General features: G+C 49.0%; 1 protein-coding gene across 5 annotated transcripts in view; it reads right to left on the bottom strand.

Annotated features, from left to right (window-relative positions):
• Window positions 1–24,598, bottom strand: part of LOC134345253 (nesprin-2-like) — a 276,033-nt gene that overhangs the window by 81,868 nt on the left and 169,567 nt on the right. For all 5 annotated transcript variants that reach the window (XM_063045672.1, XM_063045636.1, XM_063045664.1 and 2 more), the window contains 9 exons: window positions 22,518–22,700; window positions 19,838–19,984; window positions 19,089–19,265; window positions 14,150–14,305; window positions 12,459–12,614; window positions 12,188–12,358; window positions 4,050–4,183; window positions 3,314–3,518; window positions 1,395–1,577 (listed from right to left, as the gene is read on the bottom strand). In XM_063045672.1, coding sequence (XP_062901742.1) covers window positions 1,395–1,577; window positions 3,314–3,518; window positions 4,050–4,183; window positions 12,188–12,358; window positions 12,459–12,614; window positions 14,150–14,305; window positions 19,089–19,265; window positions 19,838–19,984; window positions 22,518–22,700 — 1,512 coding nt within the window. The remainder of the gene's footprint in view (window positions 1–1,394; window positions 1,578–3,313; window positions 3,519–4,049; window positions 4,184–12,187; window positions 12,359–12,458; window positions 12,615–14,149; window positions 14,306–19,088; window positions 19,266–19,837; window positions 19,985–22,517; window positions 22,701–24,598) is intronic.

The following is a 24,598-nucleotide window of genomic DNA, read 5'->3' on the forward strand; positions in this document are numbered from 1 at the left end:
CAGCACAGAAACAGGCCTTTCGGCCCATCTAGTCCATGCTAAACTTTTATTTTGCCTTGTCTTATCATCCAACCTCTCAACCATACCTCTCCCATCCATGTACTTATCTGAACCTCTTAAAGGTCACAGTCAAGCTGCATCCACCTCTTCCGTTGGCAGCTCATTCCACACTCGCATATGAATGAAGAACCCCCTCAGGTTTCCCTTAAACATTTCACCTTTCACCCTTAACCTGTGATCTCTAGTTCTAGTTTCACCCAGCCTCAGGGGGAAAAAGAACCTGCTTGCATTTACCCTTTCTACACCCCTCATAATTTTGGACACCTCCCTCAAATCTCCCCTCATTTTCCTACACTCCAGGGAATACCGTCCTAACCTAGTGAACTTTTTCCCGATAACTCAGGTCCTCAAGTCTTGGCAACATCCTTATAAATTTTTTCTGTACTCTTCCAATCACATTGACATCTTTCCTGTTGGTAGGTGACCAAACTGCACACAATACTCCAAATTAGGCCTCACCAATGTCTGACACAACTTCAACATTAAGTCCCATCTCCTGTACTCATTTAATGAAGGTCAATGTGCCAGAAGCTTTCTTTACAACTTTATCCACCTGTGCCATCGTGGACCATTTACAGGCCCCTCAGCCCACAACGCTGTACCGACCTTTTAACCTACTCCGAGGTCAATCGAACCTTATTGTGCTTTCTTGTACAGTAGTCTGTACAATTTAAGTTTAATTTACATCTCTCTTGAGAACGTTGTGTCTCTGATGCTATGTGCCTGTGATGAAAGATGAAAGGTGAAACGTTTAGGGGGAACTTCTTCACTCAGAGGGTGGTGTGAGTGTGGAACGAGCTGCCGGTAGAAGTGGTGGATGCAGATTCGACTGCAGCATTTAAGGGAAGTTTGGATAAGGACATGGATGGGAGGGATATGGAGGACTATAATCCAGGTCAATGGGACAAGGCAAAATAATATTTTGGCATGGACTAGAAAGGTCAAAGGGCATGTTTCTGTGACGGAGAGTTCTATACCTTTAGGACTCTATGCTGTTGCAAGGAAGATTTTCATTGTACCTGTGTGTGCACGTACTGTGCAGATGAACTCCAATTTCACATCTGCAGCTTCTTGCCCACTGAATGACCCCCCCCACCTTCCTGCACACATTCTGCTCCCTCCCCACAGTCAACTCTCCCACCAGCATTAGCTCCCCAGCACAGCAGAACATGCAAACTCTACACAGACAGCGTCGGAGGTGGGGATTGAACCTGGAACCCTGGAGCCATGAGGCAATGTATGCAATGGAGATGGGCCTGTTTCCATGCTGAAGGATTCTGTGACTTGGACTGTGTTATACAAGCAAGTATGAGTTAGGCTGTTAATAATTTTACCTGAACTTCCTGTGTCTTGACTGACAGTAACTCCAGCAGACGGGATACCCGGCCAGAAACATGTTGAGCGTCTGACTGAACAGCTGCAGACGATGAAGGGTCCAGGTGTCCAGCCAATTCATCTGCGGCTTCGCGCAGAGGCAGGATTCCCTGCTGCAGGGTCTTTAGGTCGTTAACAGAGTCCTTCCAACAGATGACAAGATCGTCAATTATTCTGCCCAGTCACTGTCCACCAAACTGCCCCAGCACCCCGTGTATCCAAACGAGAGTGGGTTGAGATAAGGTAAGGGGCAGGTGATTCAAGGGGATTCTGAAGAGTAACACGGGACACCCAAGGGACGGCAGATGCTGGAATCTGGAGCTACACAATCTGCTGGTACAAGGTCGTCGACCATCCCTCTCAGATGCTGCACAGCCTGCTGAGCTTTCGCAGCAGATTGTTTTTTGAGGGAAAGGTTTGCTGTTACTGAGGGAACGGCTGATGCCTGGAACTCACTGACAGAGGAGGTGGAGGAATCAGATACAATCTTAAGGTGAGTGAGAAAGATTTAATGGAAATCCAAGTGGTGATTTGATCTGCATGAACATGAAAGGCACTTCATGCTGTTCTTCATGCCTTTACCATTTCCACCTATCACCTCCCAGCCTCTCACTCTGTCCCCACTCCCTGACCCTCCTACCCTCCCCCTTACCTATCACCTCCCAGCCTCCCACTCCGTCCCCACTCCCCCACCTGCCTACCCTCCCCCTGCCCCTGGCTTTTCCTATCATCCTCCAGCCATCCCCACTCCCCCAACCCACCCACCTTCCCCCCTTACCTATCACCTCCCAGCCTCTCACTTCATCCCCACTCCCCCACCCACCTACCCTCCCCTTCCCTTAGCTTTACCTATCATCCTCCAGCCATCCCCACTCCCCCACCCACCCCCCCTTCCCCTGGCTTTACCTATCACCCTCCAGCCATCTCCACTCCCCCAACCCATCTACCCCACTTCCCCTGGCTTTACCTATCACCTCCCAGCCTCTCACTCCATCCCCTCTCCCTCAACCCACCTAGCCCCCCTTCCCCTGGCTTTACCTATCACCTGTCACCTTGTACTCCTTCACTACCACCTTATTCTGACCTCTTCCCCCTTCCTTTCAGTCCTGAGGAAGGGTCTCAGCCTGAAACATTGACTGTTCATAGCCGTAGCACTGTGTTCCCCTGGTGCCCCACGTAGATGCTGCCTGAACTGCTGAGCTCCTCGGAATTTTGGGTGTGTTACTCAGGATTTCCAGCATCTGCAGAATCTCCTTGAGTATGGAAGACATATGGTGGATGAAGGCTTAGCCCAAAACGTCGACTGTACAGGCCCCTCTGAAGATGTTGCCTGACCTGCTGAGTTCCTCCAGCATTTTGTGTGTGTTAGTACACCAGTATCCAGTACACATGACAGTTCTCAATGTTTTCACTAAAAGGTGATCGAGCTGCCAGATGAAATCACTGAGGTAGAGGTACATCAGCAACATTTAGAATTGGATCTCTTCATTATTGTCAAATGTGTCAAAGTACAGTGAAGAACTTGCCTTGCATAGCGTTCATACAGATTGTTTCATTACATTACAATAGTGTGTTGAGGTGGTAGAAGGGAAAACAATATTAGAATGCAGAATAAAGTGTAACAGCTACAGACAAAGTGCAGTGCAGGCAGGCAATAAGGTGCAAGGTTATAACAAGGTAGATTGTGAGGTCAATAGTGCATCTTATCCTACTGGGGGCTGATCAATAGTCTTATAACAGTGGGATAGAAGCTGTTGTTGAGCCTGGTGCCATTTCTATCTTTAACCCGACGGGATGGGGTTGAGGTAACCGTGGAAGAGGGTGGTCCTGTGGAGATGGAGGGGAACGGGTGTGGGATGGAGGAGGGGCAGTGCCTGACCTGTGTGCTCCGGAGTCGACCCTGCAGCCTCTCCGGGGTGCTCTCCTCCGCGGAGGTTGCTGCCAGCAGCCACCCGCACTGCTTCTCCAGCGCCTGGACCTTCTCCAGAGCGCGGCTGTGCGCCGAGCTGAACTGCTGCCACAGCACCAGGCAGGCGCCAGCCAACCTCAGCCGCTCCGACACGTCCTGGTTGATGCCAGTCCACCTGGAACAAGAGCCTGCCTCAGACACGGCCCGCCAGTGTGCTTGAGACATCCACTGTCTCCCCATCCATGGGTGCTGGAGTCTCCCACCCCTCCCATGGCTACTGGACTCACCCACAGCCGCCCATCCCACTCATGGGTACTGGAGCCACCCACAGACAACTTCCCTATCCACTGGGGCAAGACTCAACCCGATCTGCCCACCCCACTCATGGGTGCCATCGAAGCACAGGCACTCTCCCCACCAATGTGCTAGAGCCTGTCCACCCATGGGTGCCGGATCCAGCTATACCCTCCCTCCTCCCTCCCCACACCAAGGTGCTGGACCCACAAGCCTTCCCAGAGGGTTGACCCTCACGGTGGGGGGGGGGAGGGGAGAACTGGCAACATGATCAGGAGATTTTGGTGTGGGTGGGGTGGAGGGGGATGATGACCCTGCCCAGGCCAGTGCCTGGGGCTAAGTTAGGTACCGGCCTGTGTATCGAAGGCAGTGGGGTGGGGTGGGGTAGCTGTGCTGACCGCCTGGCTCTTACCTCCTCTCAGTGTCCCGGACCCTGTTCTCCAGCTGGACCTTCATCTTCGGGCAGCATTCCTCTTGCAGGCGTTGTGAAACCTCTAGGAACTTCCTCCAGCTCCCCTCCCCACCATCCATCATGTCCTGCAGAGCCTGGGGGGGTCGGATAGAGGGGGAAATAAAAGATGACGGGGTGAGCACAGCAGGGACTACTGGAGGCAGCCTTCACCCCATCTCCCAGGGTCCCCAAACCACATTTGCAGCACAGTGGACAACTTTGGGCCCTATCTCCAAGACGTATGTGCTGAGATTGGAGAGGGCCCAGAGGAGGTTCACGAGAATATTCCTGGAAATAAACGGGAGTTAGTGTACAAGGAACATTTGATGGTTTTGGGTCTGTACTCACTGGAGTTTTGAAGAATGAAGGGGGTGAGTCTCATTGAAACCTACTGAATATTGAAAGGCATATATTGAGTGGACATGGAGAGGATGTTTCCCATAGTGAGAAAGTCTTGGACTAGAGGACACAGCCTTAGAATAGAAGGACATCCCTTTAGAACAGAGAAGAAGAATTTCTTTAGTTGGAGGGTAATGAATCTGTGGAACTTCACTGCCACAGCAGGAGGCCAGGTCACTGGGTATATTTAAAGCGCAGGTTGATAGATTCTTGATTAGTAAAGGCTGATTTATACTTGTGCGTCAAATGTACGCCGTAGGTACTGCGTACCTTACGCCGTAGGGTGACGTGCACCTCCCCAAAAGTGTAACTCACACGTCGCAGCGATGTAGACCGCAATAACTGTGATTGGTCCGCTTGGTAGCATTGCATTTCCTCATATGCATTTCTGGGTTGCTTTTCTCCGTCATGTCTGTACACTGATGTGAAATAAATGGTTGGAGACGATGGACCAAATCGTCAAATCTACCTGCCGACATCCAAAAATATTTGAAATGCATTTCCTCGTCCATGTCTCTCATGAAGAAACTCAACACAATGGCATAGAAACCCCACTGCCAACTAGCATTTTGGCGGTGAATTGTAGAGCGATGCAGGCACAACTACGCATGCGCGCTACGGCGTAGGGCTACGCAAAAGTATAAATCAGCCCTACGGCGTAGCCTGGACGCACAAGTATAAATCAGCCTTGAGGGTGTCAAAGTTACAGGGAGAAAACAAGAGAATGAGCTTGAGAGAGAAATTAAATCAGCCATAATGGAATGGTTGAGAACATTCAAAGGGCTGATTGGCTTAAAACTGCTCCTATGTCTTACTGTCTTATAGCACAGCTCTTTCCTTTGTCGCACAAACTCCTGAATAGTGTGATCCCTCAGTCCCTAAGAATCACATTCCTCCCTTGTCTTCCCCCCCCCCCCCCCAACCCCTGGCTGGTGTGACAGAGTCAGAGATTCACACAGTACAGATGCAGGCTCTTCAGCCTAACTCATCTGTGCTGGCCAAGCTGCTACCAGTGTTCATCCCATGTGGCCCCTTTCCCTCTGAACCTCTCCTATTCACAGACCTGTCCAAATATAAATGCCCCCATCTCTATCACCTCCTTGTTCCACGATGACATGAGGGTGGGTGGTGTTGTGGATAGTGTAGAAGGTTGTCGTAGGTTACAATGGGACACTGACAGGATGCAGAGCTGGGATGAGAAAAGGCTGAGAGAGTGTTCAGACCAGAAAAGTATGAAGTGATACACTTTGGAAGGTCGAATTTGAAGGCAGATCACGGGGTTAATGGCAGGATTCCTAGCAGTGTGGAAAAACAGAGGAATCGTAGTGTCCATGTCCATAGATCCTGCAAGATTGTCGCACGTTGATAGGTTTGTTAAGAAGATGTATGCTGTGTTGGCCTTCATGCATCGGGGACTGAGTTCAGGAGCCGCGGGGTAGTGTTGTGGCTTCTGTAGAATCCCTGCTTAGACCAGAGCACTGGGCTCATTTCTGGTCACCTCCTTATAGAAAGGAGGTGGAAGCTTTGGAGAAGGTGCACATGAGATTTGCCAGGATGCTGCCTGGATTAGCGAGCATGTCTTAAGGCAGTGGTCCAAAACCTATTTTGCACCGCGGACCGACCAACTGGGGGAGGTGGGGGTGTTAATCACGACCGGAATATAGGTGATACATCAACTGTAAGTCACTTATAAGTGGCTACTACACTCAATTTCATTTCTAAAGGGGTTTATCTAACAAATTTAATATTAAACACACAGCGCATATTTTCGTCGCATGAGTATAGTGATAAGTCAATTATAACAGTGGTCCCAAACCTCCGGGCCGCGGGCCGATACATTGCCGCAAAGAATAGAGCGGTACAGCGGTGGCCGAAACGCACCCAGCACACCTTTAAGAAAAAAGCCGAAATTTGCATCGTCTCTGATCTGGGCCGATATTTACATGCCGGGCAGCACCTAATCTATTAGCTTGTTTATTTGGCTTTTTTCTTAAAGATGTGCTGGGTGCGTTCCAGCCACCGCTGCACCACTGCATTCTTCACGGCCCGGAGGTTGGGGACCACTGAATTATAAGCCACTTTTAAGTCAATAGCATCATAACATTTTAAGTAACGTTTGGATATTAAACACACAGCACATATTTTCCCCGTATGAACATATAAAATCATTGCAACACGCCAATATCACTGAATCAGTGGGAGCCCTGGGCTTGTTTCCCTGCAACAAGACGGTCCCATCGAGGGGTGATGGGAGACAGCGATACTCGAAGGTGGTTCCTTATAGAACCATAGAAACTACAGCACAGAAACAGGCCCTTTGGCCCTTCTTGGCTGTGCCGAACCATTTTCTGCCTAGTCCCACTGACCTGCACACGGACCATATCCCTCCATACACCTCCCATCCATGTATCTGTCCAATTTATTCTTAAACGTTAAAAAAGAACCCGCATTTACCACCTCATCTGGCAGCTCATTCCATACTCCCACCACTCTCTGTGTGAAGAAGCCCCCCCTAATGTTCCCTTTAAACTTTTCCCCCCTCACCCTTAACCCATGTCCTCTGGTTTTTTTCTCCCATTGCCTCAGTGGAAAAAGCCTGCTTGCATTCACTCTATCTATACCCATCATAATTTTATATACCTCTATCAAATCTCCCCTCATTCTTCTACGCTCCAGGGAATAAAGTCCTAACCTATTCAACCTTTCTCTGTAACTGAGTTTCTCAAGTCCCAGCAACATCCTTGTAAACCTTCTCTGCACTCTTTCAACCTTACTTATATCCTTCCTGTAATTTGGTGACCAAAACTGAACACAATACTCCAGATTCGGCCTCACCAATGCCTTATACAACCTCATCATAACATTCCAGCTCTTACACACAATACTTCGATTAATAAAGGCCAATGTACCAAAAGCTCTCTTTACGACCCTATCTACCTGTGACGCCACTCTTAGGGAATTTTGTATCTGTATTCCCAGATCCCTCTGTTCCACTGCACTTCTCAGCGCCTTACCATTAACCCTGTATGTTCTACGTTGGTTTGTTCTTCCGACGTGCAATACCTCACACTTGTCAGTATTAAACTCCATCTGCCATTTTTCAGCCCATTTTTCCAGCTGGTCCAAGTCCCTCTGCAGGCTCTGAAAACCTTCCTCACTGTCTACTACACCTCCAATCTTTGTATCATCAGCAAACTTGCTGATCCAATTTACCACATTATCATCCAGATCATTGATATAGATGACAAATAACAATGGACCCAGCACTGATCCCTGTGGCACACCACTAGTCACAGGCCTCCACTCAGAGAAGCAATTCTCTACCACCACTCTCTGGCTTCTTCCATCGAGCCAATGTCTAATCCAATTTACCACCTCTCCATGTATACCTAGCGACTGAATTTTCCTAACTAACCTCCCATGCGGGACCTTGTCAAAGGCCTTACTGAAGTCCATGTAGACAATATCCACTGCCTTCCCTTCATCCACTTTCCTGGTAACCTCCTCGAAAAACTCCAACAGATTGGTCAAACATGACCTACCACACACAAAGCCACGTTGACTCTCCCTAATAAGCCCCTGTCTATCCAAATGCTTGTAGATTCTGTCTCTTAGTACTCCCTCCAATAACTTAGCTACTAATGACGTTAAACTCACCGGCCTATAATTTCCCGGATTACTTTTCGATCCTTTTTTAAACAACGGAACAACATGAGCCACTCTCCAATCCTCTGGCACTTCACCCGTAGACAGCGACATTTTAAATATTGCTGCCAGGGCCCCTGCAATTTCAACACTAGTCTCCTTCAAGGTCCGAGGGAATACCCTGTCAGGTCCCGGGGATTTATCTACTTTAATTTTCCTCAAGACAGCAAGCACCTCCTCCTTTTCAATCTGTACAGTTTCCATGGTCTCACTACTTGATTCCCTCAATTCCATAGATTTCATGCCAGCTTCCTTAGTAAATACAGACGCAAAAAACCTATTTAAGATCTCCCTCATTTCCTTTGGCTCCGCACTAAGCTGACCACTCTGATCTTCAAGAGGACCAATTTTATCCCTTACAATCCTTTTGCTCTTAATATACTTGTAAAAGCTCTTTGGATTATCCTTCACTTTGACTGCCAAGGCAACCTCATGTCTTCTTTTAGCCCTCCTGATTTCTTTCTTAAGTATTTTCTTGCACTTCTTATACTTCTCAAGCACCTGATTTACCCCCTGTTTCCTATACATTTCATACAACTCCCTCTTCTTCTTTATCAGAGTTGCAATATCCCTTGAGAACCAAGGTTCCTTATTCCTATTCAATTTGCCTTTAATCCTGACAGGAACATACAAACTCTGCACTCTCAGAATTTCCCCTTTGAAGGCTTCCCACCTACCAATCACATCTTTGCCAGAGAACAACCTGTCCCAGTCCACGCTTTTTAGATCCTTTCTCATTTCTTCAAATTTGGCCTTCTTCCAGTTCAGAACCTCAACCCTAGGATCAGATCTATCCTTGTCCATGATCAAATTGAAACTAATGGTGTTATGATCACTGGAACCAAAGTGCTCCCCTACACAGACTTCTGTCACTTGCCCTAATTCGTTTCCTAACAGGAGATCCAATATTGCATCCCCTCTAGTTGGTCCCTCTATATATTGATTTAGAAAACTTTCCTGAACACATTTTACAAACTCTAAACCATCTAGACCCCTAACAGTATAGGAGACCCAATCAATGTATGGAAAATTAAAATCCCCTACCACCACAACTTTATGTTTCCTGCAGTTGCCTGCTATCTCTCTGCAGATTTGCTTTTCCAAGTCTCGTTGACTATTGGGTGGTCTGTAATACAATCCCACTAATGTGGCCATACCTTTCCTGTTTCTCAGCTCCACCCATAAGGACTCAGTAGACAAGCCCTCTAATCTGTCCTGCCTGAGCACCGCTGTAATATTTTCCCTAACAAGCAATGCTACTCCCCCACCTTTCATTCCTCTGCCTCGATCACATCGGAACCCTGGAATATTAAGCTGCCAGTCCTGCCCCTCCTGTAGCCAAGTTTCACTAATTTCTACAACATCATAATTCCACGTGTCAATCCACGCCCTCAACTCATCCGCCTTCCCCGCAATACTCCTAGCATTGAAATATATACACCTCAGAAGATTTTTACCACCACTCACAACCTTTCTATCAGAGGATTTGCTTAAACTTTCAATATCATTTATTTTCACCCCAGCCACACTGTCAGCTCTGGCACTCTGGTTCCCATCCCCCTGCAAATCTAGTTTAGAGCCTCCCCAATAGCAATAACAAACCTCCCTGAAAGGATATTGGTCCCCCTGTGGTTCAAGTGTAACCCGTCTCTCTTGTACAGGTTCCACCTGCCCCAGAAGAGGTCCCAATGATCCTGAAATCTGAAACCCTGCCCCCTACACCAGTTCCTCAGCCACTTGTTCTTCCTCCAGAGCATCCTATTCCTACCCTCACTGGCACCTAGCACAGGTAGCAATCCTGAGATTACCACCCTTGAGGTCCTGCTTTTCAACTTCCTACCAAGCTCTCTATACTCACTGTCCAGGTTCTCTTCACTCTTCCTTGCTATGTCATTGGTACCAATGTGCACCACGACATCTGGCTGGTCACGCTCCCACTTCAGAATGTCATGCAATCGATCAGAGACATCCTTGACCCTGGCACCTGGGAGGCAACAAACCATTCTGGATTCTCTGTCATGACCACAGAACCTTCTATCTGCACCTCTAACTATCGAGTCCCCTATCACTACCGCTCTCCTCTTTTCCCCCCTGCCTTCTGCACCGCAGAGCCAGACTCAGTGCCAGAGATCCAGCTACTGCAGCTAGTCCCAGGTAAGTCATCCCCCGCAACAGTATCCAATGCGGTATACTTGTTGTTGAGGGGAATGGCCACAGGGGAACCCTGCTCTGCCTACCCTTTCCCCTTCCCTCGCCTGACAGTGACCCAATTTCCTGTCCTCTGCTCCTTTGGCGTAACTACCTCCCTGTAGCTACGATCTATAATCTCCTCATTCTCCCGAATGATCCGCAGGTCATCCAGCTCCTGCTCCAGTCCCCTAACGCGGTTTGTCAGGAGCTGCAGCTGGATGCATTTCTTGCAGGTGTCGTTGTCAGGGACACCGGAGGGCTCCCTGACTTCCCACATCCTGCAAGAGGAGCATTCCAACATCCTGCCTGGCATTCTCTCTACGCTAGACAATCTGAACAAAAAAACTTACCAGAACCTACCCTGGCCTCTGCCTGTTCTCGCTGAAGCCTGTTGAGCCAAAACCGTCCCACTCTGACTCAGTCCACTCCAACGATGGCCGCTGTATATGGTGGTCTGCTTTTTAAACCTTGGCGGGCTACGTCACGCGCCTGCGTAGTGCAGACCCTTCTCCTCGAGCAGTTTTTTAAAACCAGTCTATTCCGCAATTTAGTTTTCATTGCATTCATTGCAGAAAAGCCCACTTCGCAGAGATATAATGTTGGAAATGGAAGCAACGTTTTCAGTGCTTTCGTGGCTATCTCAGGATATTCAGCCTTGACTTTGATTCAGAATGTCAGCAGAGGTGTTATGTCAAACATACTTTTCAGCCCGCCGTCATTTGCAAGCTCAAGCAGTTGATCTTCTTCCCATGCTGACATGGAAGGTTCACCGGAAACATTCACAAATGGGTCACGGACCCATTCATTGCACATCTTGGGTCACTGATGACCTCGTGTGCGTTAAAGTTCAACATTGGGCATGACAGGGAATGAGGAAAGGTGAAGCTGACTCATATCGTTTCATATTGCCAAATCATATTGTTTCCTCGCAGCCCGCGGCCCGGTGGTTGGGGACCACTGTCTTAAGGGGATAGATTGAGTGAGCTAGGACAGAGGTGTACAAGATGATGAGGCATGGATAGAGTGGAGAAATAGAGACTTTTCCCCAGGGTGGAAATGGTGAATATGAGAGGGCATGATTTTACAGTGATTGCAGGAAAGTATAAGGGGGATGAGAGAGGTAGGTTTTTTACAGAACGTGGTGAGCGCACTGCCAGGGATGGTGGTAGAGGCAGGTACATTAAAGACGTTTAAAGAACTCTTCGATAGGCTCATGGATGAGGAGGAGGAGGATTGTGAGGGAGGGAAGGGTTAGATTGCTTTATAATGTCACTTCTGTACAGCCACCTCAGCCTTTTCACTCCAGGGTTCCGGTCCCAGCCTGTCCAGCCTTTCTGGAGAACTCTAGCCCTCCAGTCCTGGTAACTCCCTCTGGATGCTGACAATCTCACTCCAGGGGACAGGAAAGAACCCACAGTCCTGCAGCGTGTAATTTGACCTTCACCAAGGGAATCTTCCCCTCCACTCCGAGGAGACCCACCTTGACTTTCTCCCAACTCTCCACAGACCAGATCCGACACTGTTAATGATAATAAACTTGATTCAGAATCTATCCCTCTACCTAACTTGGTTTAAGTTTGATAATTAGCATGAGCAGATGGGGCAGAATGGCCTGTTCCATTTCGTTGTGACTCTATAACACTACAGTCTTTTTGCACAACATACCTTTTGGCCCATCTAGTCCATGGCAGCCTATACAGAAGAGAAACATGAGGGAACGGAATGGGTGGGAGCTTGCACTCAACGGGCTGAATGGACTGCAATCTCCCTACAGGCAGGTAGCTCTGCAGTCGGGGCGGACTGACCTGTAGCTTGTTCACCACAATCCGGGCCGTCTCCAGGGAAGGGCGGAGTGATGTCCAGTGCTCCAGGGTGTATCTTACTGAGATAATGTTCACGTTCACCTGCTTGTAGGTATCCTCATAGGCCGTCCAGAGCTGGCGTCGAGAGGCCAGGACGGATTCCACTTGGTTCACCTGCCGGGCACCAGAAGGGAAAAGTTAGGGCCGGTCCATCAGCCTGTTCGTCTGTGAAGGTGCACCACAGGGAGACCCAGCCCAACACCGGGACTCCTACCTCAACAGCCAGGCTCTGAAACTCGGCCTGCAGTTGGTCCAGTGTTGCCACACTCTCCACCTGTGTCTCCAGAGACACCTGTCTCGTCTCTCGATCCAACGTCTCCCTCAGCTGCTGAAACTCCATCTCCTTCACCTTCAGCTGCTCGCACAGTTTCTAAGGGAGGAAGCACACCGATCAATCGCGAGGGTCGTAATCCCACAGGTCACCGGCTGTTCCCACACAGAGCACAGCACCTGCGGCCTCAGCCTGTAACCCACTGCAGGGAGCGGGTTTTAATTTAGAGACACAGTGCAGAACGGGCTCTTCCGGCCCAAAGAGCCACACTGTCCAGCAACTCACTGATCGAACCCTAGACGAAGGGCAATTTGCAACAATCAATTAACCTACTAACCGGTGTGCCTTTGGAATGTGGGAGGAAACCGGAGCATCCGGAGGAAACTCACGCGCACACAGGAAGGAATATTCAAACTTCTTTACAGAGGACGCCGGAATTGCACCGAACTCCGACAGCCCGAGTTGTAATAACATCGCGCTAACAATTACATTACTGTGGTGATTGTTCCACATATAAAATCCTACATCCCTGTGCTAGATCCCAGTCTGTAACCCACTTACAGGGATTTGTTATCCTACATATAAACACCTACATCCCTGGATTAGATTCCAGCCTGTGACTCACTCCTGGGGATCTGTTCTTCCATTGGATTCCAGCCTGTCTCTATAAAACTCCCTCAACTGCGGTCCAGTTTGTACTGCTGCAGCCACAAGAATATTGGTATCGATGGCTTTGCCCTTTGACAGCAGTGATTTACCCTCAGTCCTGCCTCCCCACCTCGCTGTCTCAATGCCCAGTAGCAGCTGATGGGACACGATCAGAAATGGGGAAATGGGGAGACCTGACACTATGGCTCACAATATTTTTTTTTGCTTTCTTTTCTCACTACTTAATTATTTAATATATATTTCTTATTGTAACTTACATTTTAAAAATTATGTATTGCAATGTAAATCAACAAATTTCATGACCTATGCCTGTGATATTAAACCCAATTCTCAGGGGTTCCTCTGCCTCTGAAGGGATAATAGCTGACCGGGAATTCTTGGTACGTCACTAAAACCTCGCGCAAATTTCTACCGATCGGCAGTGGAGGGCATTCTAATGGGTTACATCACCGGCTGCTATGGAGGCTCCAACGAGCAGGATGGAAAAAGCTACAGAGGGTTGTAAACTCAGACAGCTCCATCACGGGCACAACCCTCCCCACATCGAGGACATCTTCGAGAGGCGGTGCTCTTTAAAAATCTTCACCATGCAGGACATGCTTCAAGGAGGTGACACAGGAGTCTGAACACACATGCTCAATATTTTAGTATCAGCTTCTTCGCCATATTTCTGAATGGTCCATGAACCCATAAACACTACCTCATCATTCCTCTTTTGCAGTATTTATTTACCTTGTAATTTATAGTGATTTTTTTTATGCCTTTGCACTCTACAGCTGCCGCAAACAACGAACCACTCATCATTTAGGACAGAGGTAATAAACTTCTGACTGAACCAAGGAACTGGAGGAGTTGTCTGGGGAGATCTGCCTTTTAGGGCAAAGTTAGGTGGGTAGGTGACAGAGTTGGATAAGGCTGGGTGCTGACTGCTTGTAGGGGAAGGACGTGAGGGGAGGGGAGCTTACCTGGCAGTCTGTCAGCGAGCCCAAGAGGGAGGTGTAGCTGCTGGCCTCTCGAATGTGCTCCAGGCGCTTTGCCTGAGTCCCCAGCCAGCTCACCAACACCTGCACACTGTGCTCGTGGTCAGTCCAGGTCTCCAACGCTAGGTCTAGTTTTTGCACCTGTGATGAGAGTGAGACAGAGAGACAGAGCAGTAAGTCATAGCAGCGCAGTCGGACACAAGACAGTGACCGGCTATGGTCACAACCTCTGCATCACCATCCCTTCATTAAAAGTTCAAGTTCACAGTAAATATATTATCAAAGTACATATATGTCACCATATACAAGCCTGAGATTAAAATCAAAGTACATATATGTCACCATATACAACCCTGAGATTAATTTCTTGCAGGCATACTCAAAAAATCCAATGACCATAACAGAATCCATGAAAGACCGCACCAAAAGGGCAGACAACCAGTATGCAAAAGACAATAATTGTGCAAATACAAAGAGGAAAACAGAAATAATAATAATAAATAAATAAATAAACAACAAATATCAAGAACATGAGATGAAGAGTCCCAAAAAGTGAGTCCATAGGTTGTGGGAACAGTTCAGTGATTGGGCAAGATAAGTCGAGTGGTTATCCCCTCTTGTTCAAGCCTATGCTTGAGGTGAAATAATTGTTTCTGAACCTGGTGGTGTGAGTCCTGAGGCTCCTGTACCTTCTTGCAGATGGCATCAGTGAGAAGAGAGCGTGACCTGGGTGGTGGGGCTCTCTGAGGATGGATGCTGTTTTCCTGCAACAGCGCACCGAATAGATGTGCTCAATGGTGGGGAGGGGTTTACCCATGATGGACTGGGCCACATCCACTACTTTCGGTAGGATTTTCCATTCAAGGGCATTGGTGTTTCCGTACGAGGCTGTGATGCAGCCATCCGATATACTTGTCACCACAAATATATAGAAATTTGTCAAAGTTTCAGATGTCAGGCCGAGCCTTTGTAAACTCCTAAGCAAATAGGGGCTCTGCTATGCCTTCTTCATAATTGCACTTACATGCTGGGCCCAGGACAGGTCAAGTGAGAACAAATTCAAATTTAATTATCATTCAACTATACATGAATGCAACCGAACAAAACAGCTAGTAAAAAAAACATTGTCACACAAAAAAAACATATATAGTCCAAGACCCAGAGCAACATGTCATGCAAATTGATTGTACGGATTCCCAGCAGTGCGCTGCCACTGCAGTCCAACCTGTCATTCCACCAATCAAACACTGGAGGACAGCACCAATAGGAGAGGCTAGTCTCCCAACCGAGCACGGATGAAATACTACACTCCTCCGGCATCCCTCCCCTGGACTGCAGCAGCAGGCAAGCACACGGCTTGAGGCCTAGACCTTGCTACAACCAAGGCCACGCATCTCCCACGCCACCTACTGCACCGCCAGACAAGGGAAACAGGCCTGCATCATCTTACATTATCAATGTCCAGCAGGGTCTTGCAACCACAAGAGAAATGTCCAAGACAATCACCCACGGTTACATCGCATGCTGCCTTCGTGCACCAGCTCCGATGCCTGCAAGCAGCAGGCAGCAACGTGATCTGCACCCAGGCCCACTCCTCCGAACCCAGGTCGGTTCCTCCGATCAACGAGCAGCTCACCGATGGGGTAGGCTCGCAGCACCGTCTTGCGATTGTAAAAAACACATTTAACAAAGAGAAAAATACATTTGGTTGGCCCGAGAGGCTGCTGCATCCGAACACATCACCATCTCACTGGTCCTCTGAAATGATAACATTGAGGAATTTAAAGTTCCTCTCCCATCTCTGATCCCCCGATGAGAACTGGTTCACAGACCTCTGATTTCCTCTTTGATAATTAGCTTCTTGGCTTTGCTGACATTGAGTAAGAAGTGGGAGGGGGGAGAAGATGGCGCGACGGCAGCGCGTGCGGCCACTTCAGTGATAAATATCTGTTATCTGTCAAGTAGGGGTCCGTGCACAATTCTGATTTGATGGAGATAGATGTGAGAGCACGGAGAAACATCTGGAAATTTTCTGAAATGCCCGCTTCGCTGCCGCTGCTACTGTGTGGTAACCGGAATCTCCGGAGCAGAAGGCCACGAAATCCTCGGCTTTGTGTGCTTCAGTGGCCAGGGAGAGGTCGAAGGTGCTCGGCAGAGGATGGTGCTCGGGAGGCTGTATAGGAGAGGCTGGTCGGAAGCTCGAAGTTTTCGGACGGATAGACTCAGTGTCGGCTGCTTCCAAGGCATCGGCAAGTTGACAGTGCCTGGAGGTTTATGGCAGGGAGTTTCTCCCTTTTGCCGCCTGCTATCGGGGACTCGGGACTTTGAGACTTTTTTTTTACTGTGCCCATGGTCTGTTCTTCATCAAATTATGGTATTGCTTTGCACTGCTGTAACTATATGTTATAATTATGTGGTTCTGTCAGTGTTAACGTCTTTGGTCTGTCCTGTTTTCTGTGATATCACTCTGGAGAAACATTGTATCATTTCTTAATGCATGTGTGTATTTCTAAATGACAATAAGAGAGGACTGAGTGTTCTCATAATCTAAAAAAAAGTTGTTGTAGCACCACTCAGCCAGATTTTCAATCTCCCTCCTACATGCTGATTTGTCATCATCTTTGATTCAGCCAACAGTGTTGTCAGCAAACTTCAATATGGCATTGGAGCTGTGCTTAGCCACACAGTCATAAGTGCGAAGTGAGTAGAGCAGGGGGCTAAACACACAGCCTTGTGGTGCACCTGTGCTGATGGAGATTATGGAGGAGATGTTACCAATCCGAACTGACTGGGGTCTGCAAGTGAGGAAATTGAGGATCCAATTGCACATTATTTGTAAACCGGTTTATTATTGTCACATATTTTGAGGTACAGTGAAAAACTCTGTTTTGTTGCCATCTGGGCGGGATGAGAAGATGGCGACGCGACGCAGCTCGCAGTGGTCACTCCGGTGGTGATATCTGATATCTGTCAAGTAGGGTGCCGTGCACAATCCTGATTTGATGGAAAGCATGGAGGAACATCTGGTGAAACTTCTGAAATGCCTGTTTCACTGCCGCTGCTACTGTGTGATCCAGAATCTCCTGAGGGAAAGGCCCCGAGTCCATGGCTTTGTTTGTTGCTCGGCGGCCCGGGCGGGGTCGAAGCGCTCGGCAGAGGATGGCGCTCGGTATCGGAGGGCTGGTTGGAGGTTCAAAGTTTTCGGACGGACTCAGAGTCTGCTGCAGTCGGGTGCTTCCAATGGTGCTGCATCAGCAAGTTTGCAGCACTGGATGTTCATGGCAGGGAGAGTTTCTCCTTTCTACTGACTGCGTGAGATGATGGGGCTATCAGAACTTTGAAACTTTTTTTTACCGTGCCCATGGTCTGCTCTTTATCAAATTACGGTATTGCTTTGCACTGTTGTAACTATATGTTATAATTATGTGGTCTTGTCAGCTTTAGTCTTGGTTTGTCTTGTGTTTCTGTGGTATCACTCTGGAGGAACATTGTATCATTTTTTAAAGCATGCATTTCTAAATGATAATAAATGAGGACTGAGTGTCCTCATAATCTAATCTAATCATCACAGACCAATTAATCACATCAGTACACTGAGATAGCACTAGGGAGTGTCTGTGTGGAGTTTGCAGGTTCTATTTGCGAGCACGTGGGTTTTCCTTGGGGCTCCGGTTTCCTCACAAGCCCAGTGATGTGCGGGGTCAGTGGATTAATCTGCTGCTGTAAATTGCCCCCCTAGCATGTGTGTGAAGGGTAGAACCTGGGGCAGCTGATGGCAATGTGAGGAAAATAAAATATGATGCTTGTAGGATTAGTCAAAGTGAGTGGTTTACGGTCAGCATGGACTCAATAGGTTGAAAGGCTGCTTTCCGTCCTGTAGAACTCGAGGGCCTGAGTTATAGGGAGAAGCGAGACAGGCTGGGACGCAGGAGAATATAGAGTGACCTGATAGAGGTGTATAAAATGAGGGGTATACTGTAGATAGGGTGAATATACAGCTTCATCCCAGGACTGCGAATCAAGAACTAGAGGGCACTGTGAGAGCAGGGAGATTTAATAGGAACCTGGGGGTTAACCTTTTCACCCCAAGGATGGTGGTGTGTGGTATGAGCTGCCAGACAAAGTGGTAGAGGTGGGTACAATTACAACATTTAAAAGACACTTGGACAGTTACGGTGCGTGGACAAGAAAGGGTGAGCAGGCCAAATGTAGTTCTGTGTACACAAAATCATGAGGGGTAAAGGCAGGGAAAACGCAGGCAGCCCTTTTCCACTGAGGTTGGGTGAGAGGAGGACTAGGGGCCATAGGTTAAGGGTGAAGGGTATAACATTTAAGGGGCAAATTCCTCACTCAGAGGGTGGTGAGAGTGTGGAACGAGCTGCCAGACGAAGTGGTAGATGCAGGTTTGACTACACCATTTACGAGGAATTTGGATAGGCACATGGATGGGACGTGTATGGCCCAGGTGCAGGTAGGTGGGACCAGGCAGCAGATCAGGTTGGCATGGACTAGATGGGCTGAAAGGCCTGCTTACGTGCTATAGTGCTCTATGACTCTAATCGGAACTAGGTCAGCAAAACCTACCAACTATTGAAAGTGTTGGATTTGCAGAGGACGTTTCCAACAGTGGGAGAGTCGAGGACCCAAGGGCACAGCCTCAGAACAGATGCACCTCCCTTTAGAACAGAGATGAGGAGGAACTTCTTTAGCCAGAGGGTGGTGAATCCATGGAATCCATTGTCACTGATGCTGTGGAGGGCAAGTCATTGGGTGTATGTAAAGCTGAGTTTGATAAGTTTTTGATTAGTCAGGGAGTCAAAGGTTAGGGGGAGAAGGCAGGAGAATGGGGAAACACATCAGCCATGATGAAATGGCGGAGGGCAGGATGGGCTGTGCTTGCTGTGTGACTGCTCCGGTCACTCACCCTGGTGTTCAGGTTGTGGCACAGCGTCTCCCAGTAGAGGTTCAGACTGCCGAGTTGTTCAGCCAGCTCCATCTTGCTGTACCGGCTGCCCTCCACGTCCTCGTCTCTCACTTGGAGCAGAGAGTGGTTCACAGAGTCGACTGCTGGCTGCCAGCAGCTTACTTCCAGTTTCTGGCGCTGCAGGAGAGAAGGGCAAGGGTCACTCACCTCCACAACCCGCGAGGGCCATCTTCAGCCCTGCTCCCTCCACACTTTCCCCAGCCCATCCTTGCACCTGGCACCTCCTGAGAGCCTCACCCTTGTAGCGAGAGGATCTGCCCACCTCTCCTCACTCCATGACCTACCTCTTGCCAAATGCCCCCGTGTCCCTGAACCAATGCTCCTTGCCCCATGCTCATCGCTCTACAACTCCTGTCCTCTGGCCGCCACTTGGCCTCAAATCTTGCCCCATATCTCCTGCTCCTTCATCACTCCACAACTCCTGCCCCCTCACCTGACCTCTTGCCCTTAGCTCTTGCCCTATGTCCTTCACTGACTGTCCCACATCTTTTTTTCACTTGTCTATCCCTCCTCACCCAATTCTTGACCCCTGCCCTTTGTCCAGTGTCCCACACCCTTCCTCGTTGCCCAACATTCAACAATCCTCACCGCATGTCTATCCTTTGCCTTTTATCCTTTCCCAACAGCTCCTGCCCTTTGCCCAATGTCCCCCTGGCCCTTTGCCTTTGGGGCCAGCCTACAATCCCTACCTGGCAGTCACGCAGTTCCTGCGACACAGCTGCACTGCTGCCCAGCGCTGGTACCTCTGCTGCTGCACGAAGCCGCGTGTCCACACCGCTGACCCACTCAACCAGCTCGGCCAGGAGCAACTTGGAGGGCGTCCCCTCCACCTGTAGCTGGAACAGAGGAAGAGGCCGTTGAGGGAGGGACAGCATAGGGGGAGAGGAAGGGGATGGTAGAACTGTAGGCCACTCAGTCCCTCGATCATGCCCCACCCTTTGGCTGATCTTTGCCATCTGTGCCAGTTCACCACAACCCTCTGGTTCCTCAATCTTCTGGATATTTGTCCATCTTCACCCCAGGTATATCCAAAGATCTGCTCTCCCCCATCCTCGGGGACAGAGAATTCCAGAGAGTTACAGACAGACTGGGTGGGTCTAATCATCTAACTCTGCTCCTAACTCTGGGTCTACTCCATTATGTGGGTCTAAGAAAAGAAATATCTACACTCCAGTTTTAGATGACCCACCCTTTATTTTGTAACCTCACCCCCTTGTTTGTGACTTTCTCACTGGTGGAAGCATCTCAACATCTCCCTCGTCAAACCCTATACAGATGTTCTATGCCTGACTAAGGTCACACCACCAACCCCACCTCCCGCACCCAGTCTTCTAAGCTCCAAGGAGCACAGACCCAGCCAGTCTAGCCTCTCTTGACAGAACAACCCTCTCACCCCAGGATTAAGGGCAGGGTTTATGGACTTCCATAGCCGGCTGGTGGCATAGTGGCATCAGCGCCGGACTTCGGAGCGGAGGCTCCTGAGATTGAATCCAGCCGGCTCCCTTGCACGCTTTCCATTTGTGCTGGGTTGAGCGCCGAGCTAGCAACTCAGCCTCGTAAAAAAAATAAGAAAGCCTGCTAAAAAAACGCCATAATGATGGCGCCCCAATGACTCCACTCGGAGTGAAGGGCTTTCTTCTTCTTCTTCTTCTTCTTATGGGCTTCCACTGAATTCAAACTTGATACTTAATAGCACTGCCGTGAAGAGGGATCTTGGGTTCCACATCCATCGCTCTCTGAAAGTGGCAACGCAAGATGGTAAAGATAGCTTTCATCGGTCAGGTCATTGGGTGTAAGAATCAGGAAGTCATGTTGCAGATGTATAATGTATTCCTCTCCATAGAAGCTGCCTGACCTGCTGAGTTCCTCATATTGTGTGTGCTCTCCTGCAGATGTATAAAACTTTTGTCAGGCAGCACTTAGAGTATCACGTGCAGATCTGGTTGCTCCATTATAAGACAGATGCAGAGGCTTTGGAGAGGGTGTAGGACGGGCTCACCAGGATGCTGCCTGGATTAGAGGATATGTGCCATCACGAGAGGTTGGGTGGCACAGTGGCAGAGCAGTTTACAGTGCCAGCTGCTGGGTTCAATTCCCACAGCTGTCTGTAAGGAGTTAGTACATTCTCCCCATGGACACGCGGGCTTCCTTCGTCTGCAGGTTAGTATGTTAATTGGCCACAAAGGTCTGTTGCTGTGTATCTCTAAATATATGTAACACACATCAAAGTTGCTGGTGAACGCAGCAGGCCAGGCAGCATCTCTAGGAAGAGTGCAGTCGACGTTTCAGGCCGAGACCCTTCGTCAGGACCCTAATCTAAATATCTAAATATATGTAACTTGTTTTCTCTGGAGTGTCAGAGGCTAAGGGGAGATCTGTTACAAGTTTACAGAATTAGGAGAGGCATAGATAGATAGTCAGAGGGTAAAATGTCAAGATAATAGGTTTAAAGTGAGAGGGGGGAAATTTAAAGGAGGCCTGCGGGCTAAGTGTGTTTTTATTTACACACAGGTGGTGGGTGCCCAGAATGTGCTGGTAGGAGAGTTAAATATGATGGTGGCAATTGAGAGACAAATGAGTATGTGGAGAAGGGAGGGATATGGTTTATGTGTAGGCAGAAGAGATTTAATTTAATTTGGCATCGTCCGGCATAGACATGGTGGGCCGAAGGGCCTGTTCTTGTGCTGAATTTTTCAATGTTCTATGGACTACGGTACATAGTCTAACTGCACTAACCCCCACCCCCACAGAGCTATAGTGGGCCCACCCCAGGAACATGAACGCCTGAACCAATCTCCACTCTCATATATTTCTACCCTGAACCCTTCCTTCACCCCCTCCTCATTGCTTCTCCACCCCCACCACCCTGCCTCGCCCCTTCCGAAACACCCACCCCACCCACCCCTCCATCCCTCAACCCAACCCACACTCCCTTCCCACACCCCCACCACTTAACCCTCCCCCAGCCTCTCCACCTAAATCCCTCCTTCCCCATGCTCTCCCCTCCCTGCCTCCCATCACCCGAATGAATGGCCCACTCTCGCCCTCCCATCCCTCCACAAATTCCTCCTCCATTCAATGCCCACCCTGCACCCCACTCTCCCCACCCTCCCGACCACCCATCACCCCTACTCCTGAACCCTCCTCCACTCCCCCACACCCAATATTCCTCCTGTATCCCATCTTACCCTCCCCCATAAACACCCATTACACCCCACCCTCCTGACCAGCCATCACCCCCACTTCTGAACCCTCCTCCACTCCCCCACGCCCAATACTCCTCCTGTACCCTATCCTTCCCTCCTTCCCCCATAAACACCCTGCCCATCACGCTCTCACCGTTCCTGCCCTTTTCTACCCCATCCTGACCTGCAGCAGCCGTTCCTGGATGGGGGGCAGCTCCCCGGCCAGTTGTGCCCAACGCCTCTCCAACTGCTCCAGCTGTTCCTGCACAGCGGCACTTGGGGTGTGCTGCAGTGCCAGCAGCCGGCGCCCACTGCCGGTCACCGCTGCCCCGGAGGGGTTCCGCTCCTCCACCTCCTTCCTGAAGTCCTGGAGGAGGGGAGAAAGAGAGAGGTTGATCCCAGGTTCAGGAGAGGCAGATGCCCAGCTCAGGGTCTCTCGGGGAGACTACACCCCGGTGTGGAATCTACACCACACATGGACACAGAAGGCACAGAAAGTGGTAGAACTCCACCAGTTCTATCACGGGTACAGCTCACCCACTGAGGATATCTCAGGAAGGCAACATCCATTATCAGAGATCCCCGCCATCAAGAAGACATGCCCTCTTCTCAATGCTGCCATCTGAAGACTCAGACTACACCTCAAAGTTCAACAATGGCTTCTTCCCCACTATTCTCAGACTTTAGAACATAGGCCTCCACCGGACAGCGATCTATGATCTTGAGCTCAACTTTAAACTATTCGAAGATAGACCTTCCCTCCCACGTAGCTCTCCATTTTTCTATCATCCATGTGCCTATTTAAAACATTAATGATGTATCTGCCTCTACCACCACCTCTGGCGGTGCATTCCACAATCCCACCACGCTCGGTGTGAAACAAAACTTTCCTCCGATATCCCTCCCCCAGACTTTCCTCCAAGCACCTTAAAATGATGTCCCCTTGAATTAGCATTTCTACCCTGGGAAAAAAATCTGGTTGTTTTGGAAGCTTTAGAGAGGATGTAGAGGAGATTTACCAGGATGCCGTCTGGATTAGAGAGCATATTTTATGAGGACAGATTGAGTGAGCTAGGGCTTTTCTCTTTGGAGTGAAGCAGGATGAGAAGTGACTTGATAGAGGAGGACAAAATGATAAGAGGCATAGATAGAGTGGCCAGACAGAGACCCAGGGTGGAAATGGTTAATATAGGGGGGCATAATTTTGAGGGAAGTACTTTATACTTTATTCTTTATCGTCACCAAACAATTGATACTAGAACGTACAATCATCACAGCGACATTTGATTCTGCACTTTGCACGCCCTGGAATACAAATCAATAGTAAATATTAAAAATTTAAATTATAAATCATAAATAGAAAATAGAAAAGGGAAAGTAAGGTAGTGCAAAAAAACCGAGAGGCAGGTCCAGATAGTTGGAGGGTATGACCCAGATCCGGGTCAGGATCCATTCAGCAGTCTTATCACAATTGGAAAAAATCTGACCATACGAGTCTTCAAGCTCCTGAGCCTTCTCCCGGAGGGAAGAGGGACGAAAAGTGTGTTGACTGGGTGGACCGTGCCCTTGATTATCCTGGCAGCACTGCTCCGACAGCGTGAGGTGTGAAGTGAGTCCAAGGACGGAAGATTGGTTTGTGTGATGTGCTGGGCTGTGTTCACGATCTTCTGCAGCTTCTTCCGGTCTTGGACAGGACAACTTCCATACCAGGTTGTGATGCACCCTAGAAGAATGCATTCTACAGTGCATCTATAAAAATTAGTGAGGGTTTTAGGGGACAGGCCAAATTTCTTTCACTTTCTCAGGAAGTAAAGGCGCTGGTGGGCTTTCTTGGCAATGGACTCTGCTTGGTTGGACCAAGTCAAGTCATTTGTGATATTGACCCCGAGGAACTTAAAGCTTTTGTCCTGTTCCACTTGCGCACCACCGATGTAAATAGGGTCGTGCGGTCCGCTACTCCTTCTGAAATCAACAACCAATTCCTTCGTCTTGCTGATGTTGAGGGGTAGGTTATTGTCTTTGCACCATGCCACCAGGTTTTTAATTTCCTCTCTGTACTCAAACTCATCATTACCCGAGATACGGCCGGCAATTGTGGTGTCATCAGCAAACTTATATATTGAGTTCGATGGAAACTTGGCTACACAATCATGGGTGTACAGTGAGTACAGCAGGGGGCTGAGTACACAGCCTTGTGGGGCACCAGTGCTCAGAGTGATTGTAGAGGAGAGCTTGTCCCCTATTTTTACAGCCTGGGTCCTGTCT

This window comes from Mobula hypostoma, chromosome 1, assembly GCF_963921235.1.
Source record: "Mobula hypostoma chromosome 1, sMobHyp1.1, whole genome shotgun sequence".
NCBI classification, from domain to species: Eukaryota; Metazoa; Chordata; class Chondrichthyes; order Myliobatiformes; family Myliobatidae; genus Mobula; species Mobula hypostoma.